General features: G+C 39.2%; 2 protein-coding genes across 2 annotated transcripts; one reads left to right on the top strand and one right to left on the bottom strand.

Annotated features, from left to right (window-relative positions):
- Window positions 1-1,522: 1,522 nt before the first annotated feature.
- LOC124074869 (interleukin-6-like) lies at window positions 1,523-4,382 on the top strand. Its single transcript, XM_046418198.1, has 5 exons — window positions 1,523-1,716; window positions 1,804-1,997; window positions 2,129-2,227; window positions 2,328-2,468; window positions 3,640-4,382. The coding sequence occupies exons 1-5, from the start codon at window positions 1,701-1,703 to the stop codon at window positions 3,817-3,819; spliced, it is 630 nt and encodes a 209-aa protein (XP_046274154.1). The 5' UTR covers window positions 1,523-1,700; the 3' UTR covers window positions 3,820-4,382.
- A 642-nt stretch (window positions 4,383-5,024) lies between these two features.
- Window positions 5,025-9,136, bottom strand: tomm7 (translocase of outer mitochondrial membrane 7 homolog (yeast)). Its single transcript, XM_046418199.1, has 3 exons — window positions 8,967-9,136; window positions 7,172-7,220; window positions 5,025-5,456 (listed from the first exon to the last, which is right to left on the bottom strand). The coding sequence occupies exons 1-3, from the start codon at window positions 9,067-9,069 to the stop codon at window positions 5,441-5,443; spliced, it is 168 nt and encodes a 55-aa protein (XP_046274155.1). The 5' UTR covers window positions 9,070-9,136; the 3' UTR covers window positions 5,025-5,440.
- Window positions 9,137-9,439: the final 303 nt, after the last annotated feature.

Below are 9,439 nucleotides of genomic sequence, written 5' to 3'. Positions count from 1 at the left end.
ACAGAAGTTAAGCAACAGTTGTCGCAGGCTAACCAGTAAATAAACCATGATGTGTAAAATGTGAATTGTCCCTTTAACAGAAGTACAAAAATCTTTAAAAAAAAATTATAAAAATAGTGACAGGAGTGCCCCAGTGGGGGGAGTCCCCGGGCGAGGTCTCCCCCACACTGGGGGTGATGGATAGGATTAACATCTCTGTCATTTTACAGCATAGAAAATTCCAAACTGCTCATATTATTGTCTTCTTTAAAACATGTTGGAAACCAGTGGTACTAACTTGAAAAAAGTGTCTAAGGCTGAAATTTCCAGGTGAAGGATCCACCGGCTGACATGTAAGCCTGCCCTGACTGGAGAGCATAACGGTGATGAAACTGGCATACAAAAGATGATTATTTCTGTATGTTTTATTGCATATGGGAATTTAGTGGAATTGACAAATCTTTCCTCATTAACATAACATAAATATACTGGTCTTATTTATTTCAAGTTGATGAAACTTAAAATGTATAGTTTTTATTTTCAGACCATTTTAGAATGACTACAGACACAAAACTTTGTAATGTAACTGTTACTGTAAAGTTTGTCAGTGTGATTCAGGAGTCAAGTTCGGTTAACTTGACTTGATTCACAAAAACACTTAAAACAACTAATTATTCAACTTAAGTCAGATATTTAAGGCAGCAGTGTATTTCTGACTGCCATTGTAATCACGGTTGTCATATTCAAATCAGTTATTAAGATGCAGTCTTGCAGACTGTGTGATCAGGATGTGACTTTGCTTCCCTTGAAATGTGCAAACTCAGTTTCATGACTAATACTACAACAGGAACATGACACACAATATCAGTGTGAGGAAACAACAAGAAAATCGCTTATTGCATACACTAGTTAAACTTAATTGCAGAAACATATTCTTTACAGTACCAGAATAATGATAAAAATCCCTGCCTGATTGCTCAGATAGGCCTGGTGATCATTTCAGCTGGTCGTGTGAGAGGAAGAACACCTTACATCCCAAGTGTTGCTAAAATTGGCGTGGGGGGGGGGGGGGGGGGGGCATATGTAAATAATCCACAAAGTTGCCAGAGACACGCAACTAATCCCTCTGTGTGTAATTAAAACCAAAAGCCTACCGCAAATGTGACTTCCCCGTCATATATTTTGTACATTTGATCTATACTGCTTTTACCATCATGCAAATGTATGCTTTTGAGTGGATTTTCCCTTTAAATTATTTGGCCGAAAATATCAAAGGGATTTTTTTTTTTTTTTTGTATACAGTTATGTCAATGCGAGTGTGTGGGTGTTTAAAGCGTGCTTTGTTATTGCTTTACTTTCTTAAATATATATATATATATATATATGTTTAACTTCAATTCAATTAATTTAATTAAGTTCAATAATCCCGTTATTACATCTGAAGGAAACGGAATCAAAGCGGCTTCTACGTTAAGTTTCTGCTCTCGCTCGTCATTTTGAAGATGGACACTCCCGCTATCTTCATCAAAACCACAATCAGACACCGGATGCTTGACGCAAACATTTAATTCCGAAGCTGCTTGCAGGGATGTAAATTGGGAAATCCCTCCAGTCTGAAGAATATAAAATGACAGCCCATCGCAAAGACAAGGCAACTCCTCCTGGGCCCGACAGCCCTCAGCATCAGTGGAAACTCAGCAAGAACTTCCCAGCAGCGCAACATGCCCTCTAAACTCAGTAAGTGATTTGCAGCCTGTGATGCCATCTCTCGTTTCCTGCGTTTCTTCCTCTTTCTATTCATTCATGCTTTCCTTCTCCAAACAGACGCGTATTCGCTCTGTGCGGTGATGCTGGCCGCTCTGCTGCAGTGCGCTTCCGGGGCTCCGTTTGAAAACTCGCCCACCGACAGTCCTGCAGGTGACCCCTCAGGTGACGACGGGGAGATTGAGGCGTCCACTGACCAACTGAGAAATAACTTGCAGCGGGCCATTGACATTACCAAAGCACTCCAAACGGAGGTACGTGCTCAATGTTTCATTTCACTGATATATGGTGTCTGATTTTTTCCTCCATTTTTTAAAGTTATTGTATAAAGTAGCCGAAACTGCACTCCTGCCTGCCATCACTTTGCCTGTTGTCATTTCCTCAGTTTAAAGATGAATTCCAAGGTCAGGTGGATTACGAATCTCTGAAGTCTTACCAAGTCTCCTCACTTCCAGAAGGCAATCCTCGCTGCAACTTCAACAAGGTAGCGTGTCTCCTCCTTTCTCATCAGAAGATAAAAAAAAAACTGTGTGATGAGTTTCATTTGAGCGCGCACTAACAGTGACTTTGTGTTCTTTCTCTAGGAGCCTTGTCTCCACAGGCTGGTCCGGGGCCTGCTTACTTACACGGCTCTTCTCAAGTATGTGGAGAAGGAGTACCCCGGCAGCACGATCCCGTCACTGGCAACACGCAGCAGCTGCCTGATCACAGAGATCGCAAAAAAGGTGGGTGTGAGATGCTGCATGTTTGTCTTTTTGGATTGAATTTTGTAACAGTGTTAATATTTGATGGTGGCCATTGTGTCAGGCACTGTTACTGTTACTTACTTTTTTTAAGCATCTTAGTTAAAGTCAGTTAAAAGAAGCCTATTTAGCAGTGCCGTTGCTAGCCATTCGGGTTCCCTAAGCACAAATGCTTTGTGGTGCCATATCGTTACTAGTACTTAGCCTATTGTGATGTTTCTTTCACGAGCCTGACTTTTTGGTGCCCCTGCTGGCACTTGGTGCCCTACGCGCTGTGCGTAATGTGCGTGTGCGGAGCAACAGCGCTGCTATTTAGATCCTTCACTAAAGTAAAAGTAGTACCACTTTGTAAATATACTCCAATATGAGTAAAAGACCTGCCTGCTGTTACATTACTGAATATTATTGCTGATACACTCATGTGTATGTTGTATTTCACAGTAGTAGCTTGCCAGGGTGGAATTAATTTGTCCTAATTTGTATATTTTGGAGTTAACAGTGGCAGAGCTTTGTACTAGAAAAACTCCTGAGTTTTGTATCATGTAATCTGCGAACTAGAGTTGCTACGATTAGTTAATAGATTGCTGGATTGAGAGAAAATTATCAGTTCTCAAGTTATCAGCCCTCTTGATAATCGATTAATCATCTCATTTTTCAAGCAAAAACATCAAACATTTGTCGGTTCCAGCTTCTCAAATGTAAGGATTTGCTGCTTTTATTTGTCATTTATGATTAAAATTAACCAATTAATTGTGAAACTAATCGGCAGACTAATCAATAATGAAAATCAACGTAAGTGGCAGCACTACTGCAAAGTAACAAATAACTATATCTATGGCACATAAACGTAGTTTGAAATTACAATATTTTATTCATAAATGTAGTGGAAGTGGCACAAAATTGAAATACTCAAGTAAAGTCATTCAAATTTGTACTTAAGCTGAGAACTTAGTTACATTCCACCACTGTTTATAGCTCACGTATTTACCGCTCTACTTCTAATGTCAATTGTACAATTGTCTTTGGTTAATTTCCCTCTGCGATATATGAAGTATCTATCGATCCATGTTTTTATCCCATCCTATTGTGAATGGATTGTGTCGCATCCCAGGCCTTTTTGTGATCATACATCACTGTCACTTCTGCCTCACAGATGAGGGCCCCTGGACAGGTGATCGCGCTGACGAGCAGCCAGGACGAGCAGCAGCTGAGCCACTTCGACAGCCTTGACAGTTTCCACAGGAAGATGACCGCGCACGCCATCCTGTACCACTTCCACTACTTTCTCGTTGATATCAGTAGATTAATCGAGAAAGCGGAGAAGCCCAGATGAAGTATAGCCAACAGGATTACGGTACCTGTCAGTTTCTATTACCAAAGATGGAAGTATTTTAAAAAATTGGTTATTAAGGAATACCTCAGGGAAATTGGGTGGCATTAAGAGGAAAGTGTTAAAAGTGCAAGCTCTGAGTGCGCTGACTGTAGGTGTAGTGGGCCTACAGCAATTTATAACTGTGTGTATCTTAAAGATCTCAGAGATTTGCTTAACCACTATTGCATAACTTATTTGATCTATTTATACTTGGTGAAAAGTGTTATTTATGAAAATACGCGGTTGTGGGTTTCTTGCACTAGAAATGCAATTTGTACTTCAGAGTGACTTGATTTGCTTCATTTCTGGATTGTGATGATGTTGCTTGAGCAGCACTGTTACTTTCTATTAGAAATTGAAGCAATAAATGCATCATCTACTTCTGTGAACATTTTTATATTTACAGTACTGTCAGTGGTTATTTATTGAACTGAGTTTCTACTAATTTAATTATAATGCAACCGAGTGGTGTTAAATTGTGTCAATTTTGTGCAGAAGATAAAAATAAAATAATTTGCATAGATAAGAAACAAGTTTCTTCATTCCAACGACTGTCGCACATTCACACTCTGCAGTTATTTTTAACGGCACTTGCAGATTTTATCAGGATGGAGGCTGGAAAATATGAGTATTAAAAAGAGAAAATCAAAAAGTGTAATGAGCAGTTATCTGTGAATCATTATTTCTGTTATTTGGCAGAATCTTGCGTGGACTTTCCAAACTTTTCCATAAACATACAATCAAATCACAATGAGTTGGGTTTTTGTTTTGTTTTTTCTTAACATGATTTTTTTGGAGCAATTTTTACAATAAAGACACACTTTTGGTAGTTTTAAGATTAACAGGAGTCCGGGTCAGTGGTGGAAGAAGTTTTCCTTGACGTCAGTGGAAGGACTAATACCACACTCTAAACATAGTTTATAAATTACCCAAACCTCAACATCTTTTTATAAGCTCAAAACATCAAACTAAAGCTGTTAGATAAATGCAGTGAAGTAAAAAGGACAATATTCCTCTTTGAAGTATCATGAAGAAGAAGCAGAAAGTAGCATGGAAAGAAAAGACTCGAGTCAAGCACTAGTACCACAGAGTACAGTGGTACACACAAGTACCACTGCCTGAATAAATGTACTGCGTTACACTACACCCGGTAATAAAGACAAAAGTGACATTTCAGTGAGGATTTAATTTCAGGAACTTTAAATTACAAATAAAAAGAGAAAAAAACGAGGAATGAATTTTGTATCCAAACATCACTGACAGACATTGCAAACAAAACACCAACAGATAGTCTAGTCAAGACTACATATTTGCAGAGACAAAGTCTTGATTCCAGTTGGTTTCTCCAAATATCTTCTATCCATGTTGCAGACACTCTCCACAAATGTACTGTATATGTATGAGACCATAAACAGTATGGCCGCAGGTAATATTCATTCCTTACTTCTCAGACACTTAAGAGTGTGATTTTTGGAGTGAAAAGTGATAAATAATGTCCATTTTCTGGATTTCCAATGACAGTTGGGTCACATGGTCTTGTTGAGAGGGGAGGACTGGACTGTATGTTGTGTGGACACGTTCCTTAGCCCCATAGCAAACTAGAGAAAAGAAAAATAGTTTCAGTTCGACTCCAGAAACTGTAGAGCTGATGTACAGAGCCCAAGAGCTGCTGTATCATCACTGAAAACTTTTTTTTCCCCCAAATATCTTCTAAATATATCTTTAACATTCACTGATGACACACCAACACAAATCCTTTAAACAAGACAGAACTTCTCAAGTGGTTTCACCTGACAGTTAAAGCATCTGATAAGGTATTAAGCAGTATCAGATGTCACGTCGTGTTACTAAATGTAGGAAGTGTTTAAGTCATCTTGTGTAGCAACCACAGATTAAAAACAGCCAACATTATCTAGATAAATGGATACTCAGAATCTGCAGCTGTCAGAAAGAGAAAAAGCAAATCAATTAAATGAGAGTCCTGTTCCTGCTAACGGAAAAATGTTTATTACATTTATATCATTACTGTATCAGTCCCATTATTTTGTATTTCCCTTTCAACGGTTCATTTTAGCTGAGGGTCAAAACGCATCTGAGATGACTGAAGGGATATTCGAAGAAGGATATGTGAACTACTTGCTCTTTGCTTATTACAAACCAAACATGTGGAGGAACATTCAAAGACATGAACTTCAATAAATTAAAGAGATATCTTGCAACACCTGAGGGGTATACTATGAAGCAAGTTGGACATAGCCAGGCTTTCTATGTGTGAGCTGGCTCAACAAAACCTGAAACACAGTCACATATAAAGAGTATAACAATGGTGCAACTTTGTGTTAGCTCTGGCTTTCTGCTTCAGGCTGTGCGTGTGTGTGTGTGTGTGTGTTCCTCTGGTGTGTCATTTGACTCGGAAGAACCGCGCAAAAGTGCACTAATCATTGCTGCCAACCTCAGCTAAGAGGAGCAGGTTGCTATTACGGAGAGCTATGAAGATGAAAATAAAATCTAAAAAAAATTACAGCGAAAGCACAACACTGTTGCTGCAAATAAGCCAAGAGAGAAATGCGGATACCACACATTTAAACATTAAAGTCGGATTTAGATCAGACTTGATCCTTCATCATTGCCAACTGAATGCATGTGTGGTCCTGTCACAAAAAACCGAAACGCAATGCATACAGTTTGTGTTTCTGTAATTGCACCCCAGTTCAGAAAGTTTGCATATATAAACGCATTCCTTCTGCCGAGAATCTCTGTTGCTCATAGAGAATAGCGTCAGGGAAAGAAAAACGCAGCACTCTTAACAGTCATTTTAATCAGAAACTTTGAATATTAACCTCCTCCAGATCACATTAGGTGTGCAGCATAAGTTACCATGGCGATCTAACTAGAAACGAAAGGAGAGTCACTTTTGTGACACTGAAAATCCCTGGCTCTGACATCGTAGGAGGAGAAACTGTGGATTCTGGTAAGACATGTCTTGACGCACTTTGCGGCTGTAGAAACACTTCTTGAGGCAAAGGTTTATGGCATTGTTGAAGTTATTATTTCACTGAAGTTCTATGTCAGCAATCTTAACCCACGATATGAAGAACTACAGATTTGACTTGACTGACAGTTATTAAACCAACTCATACAACAGATTGACAGTTAGCCCACCTATTCCACGACTAAAGGAAATATGTTGCCGCGACACATAGGTGTGAAATAGAAACTTTTTAGCGTCACATTTCACACCATTCTGCTTGTTACTTCTGAAACCACACATGATTTGACAGGAAGCACAAATGTCAAAACAACATGTCCTCACCTCAAAACTGTGGGTTCAGGCATTCCTGGATCTGCTCCTCGTTTGAAACCTGCAAATCAAAACCATACAGAAGAACTGAAGCACACTGGTTTACTTTTGAGAAAAGTGACAGTTGTGTATTATGATTAGCTTCAAGCATCTGGTAGAGCAAATCGAATTTCTACCAATTAAATTTGTGAGCTGCATGTGCACTTAAGAATGATAAAGCAAAATTCATTGCATCACAGAGCTGACATCTGCTGAGGTCTTGCAGATCTCACTTTTGTGAAATGGTGTGAAAGAGCCCCTTTAATTACATCAGGAACATGGAGAGCAGCACATCTGACTCACCACCTCACACTCTCTCTCACACACACAGAAAGGAAAAGACTCATTTCCCCAATATTTCTGCTGGCTACATTGAGAGGTCATGAACGGAGTCAAGCATGATGCAACGGATTCTTGAGAAAAAGATAAGAATCTTGGACGGCTAAATACAGTCTCAACTTACTCCTCCCTTAACCATACAACTGAATATTTCTGAGTTTTAAGTTATCAATTACATGTTCAGAGCATAAAATATCCGCATTGCACATGTTTTCAGAGACTGAGGTGTGCAAGCCGCACTAAAAAGGAGTTCATTTTGGCATAAGAAAAATCCTCAAATCCTCTCACAAGACAAAGACAAAATGAAACCATATCACTGACTAGTTGTTGTAACACTATCACAAATGCCTGACACGTACAGCATTAGACACTGCAGCTGGGCTGCCACTCAAGGTTATTTATTATCGATTAATCTGACAGTTATTTTAACAATTAACCGATTCCTCATTTAGTCTGTGAAACATCAAAAAATGTGAAAATGCTCATCCTAATTTCACAGAGCACAAAGTGCTCATATTATATATATAGTCATATTGGTCTTTTATCCAACCAAAAACCAAACACTCATCAATTACTATCAGAAATGACAAACAAGGAGAAAATCCTTACATTTGAGGAGCTGGAAGCAGCAAATATTTAGATTTTATTTTTGCAGTGAAGGGATTGAAAAGAGACAAGAGAAAGTATGACATCAGCGCTGGTTTTTCCAAAACGCTGAAGTCACGAGAGGGCAACTCTACTGGCTGTGAGGTCACATATGCAAAAGTGTTAAGGTCCCCACATGTACAAAAAACCACAATCATGTATTTTAGTACTGCACACGTGCCCTAGACATAAGGCACGAAAATAAAATGTTTTAGACTTATATGTAGTAGGTACTCGAAGGGGAGGCACTTTCAACATTTTAGATCCAAGCTCATGGGAACTGAGCCTTGTGCTTATGATGCAATAAAAACTCTCACATGCTAGTAAGGTCGACAATTCGCGTTCATAAGGAGCACACGGACAGATTTATCATTTACTGCACTCATTGAACAGTTCACCCAAGTAAACAGGACTTCTTCTACAACCAGTAAACATTATCATGCATCATATTACACGCACAGCAGCTTTGCTTCGCCGGAGGGCAATCTGAAATCTATTACCTCTTCGCTTCTAACACGCTCAATCTGAATGCTACAAATCTTATTCACTTCATTTTAACAGATCTGCAAATGAATTCATTACTTTCTTCTGTAACGTGGTGTTTGAATAACAGCTGACAATTAATAGCTGTGTTAGTTCAAAGTTGTGGTGAAATCACGCCCACAAGCCATGGAAAAAAAAAAGTTCGTAGCTAGCTCGTAGTTGCTAAGCTAACTGGCTAACGTGAGCGAGGCATGTCTCGTCAGCCCACCGTGTTCTCTCCTGCTCCTGTTCGTATACTGACCGAGGTACAGCACAGTTGGTATAAAACCCCATCGGATGACAAACTGGCCGCACTGGAACAGCTGCTGCAGCCGCTGTTTGGTCTCTTTGCTCAGTTTAGCCATGTGTTTATCCTGAACAGTGGAAACGCTGCTTCTGCCAAGGACAACGAAAGAGGAAGTGACGGAAGAGATCCAGCTGTTTGCCGACGTTGTCCCTCTTTCATGGGCTGCCATCTTGTGGACAGATGTGTAACTGCCCGTCTGCGACAACTCATATTTTTTAAAATTCCCATCTCACCAAAAGCTAAACACACTAATTTCAGACTATATTTTATATATTTATTAGTGTAATGAATTATATTCAATTTATGTATATATGGATTTCAAGAATGTTTGAAGAATTATTAGATATCTGAAAGGGAGGGACCCTTGCTCATCTTTTACATTGTTAGACAACATAGAACTATGGGTTTTAAAAGAATACAATTTTTTA

This window comes from Scatophagus argus, chromosome 17, assembly GCF_020382885.2.
Source record: "Scatophagus argus isolate fScaArg1 chromosome 17, fScaArg1.pri, whole genome shotgun sequence".
In the NCBI taxonomy this organism is placed as follows: Eukaryota; Metazoa; Chordata; class Actinopteri; family Scatophagidae; genus Scatophagus; species Scatophagus argus.
Note: the sequence above shows the minus strand (reverse complement) of the source record. Positions and strands in the feature narration are given on the sequence as shown.

Bases quoted from the DNA above. Each gene is read 5' to 3' on its own strand.
- LOC124074869 (XM_046418198.1), top strand. The intron at 1,998-2,128 runs GTACGTGCTCAA...TCATTTCCTCAG, and splicing joins CCAAAGCACTCCAAACGGAG to TTTAAAGATGAATTCCAAGG. The intron at 2,469-3,639 runs GTGGGTGTGAGA...TCTGCCTCACAG, and splicing joins TCACAGAGATCGCAAAAAAG to ATGAGGGCCCCTGGACAGGT.
- tomm7 (XM_046418199.1), bottom strand. From the start codon at position 9,069: ATGGCTAAACTGAGCAAAGAGACCAAACAGCGGCTGCAGCAGCTGTTC. The intron at 7,221-8,966 runs GTCAGTATACGA...TTTGATTTGCAG, and splicing joins ACCAACTGTGCTGTACCTCG to GTTTCAAACGAGGAGCAGAT.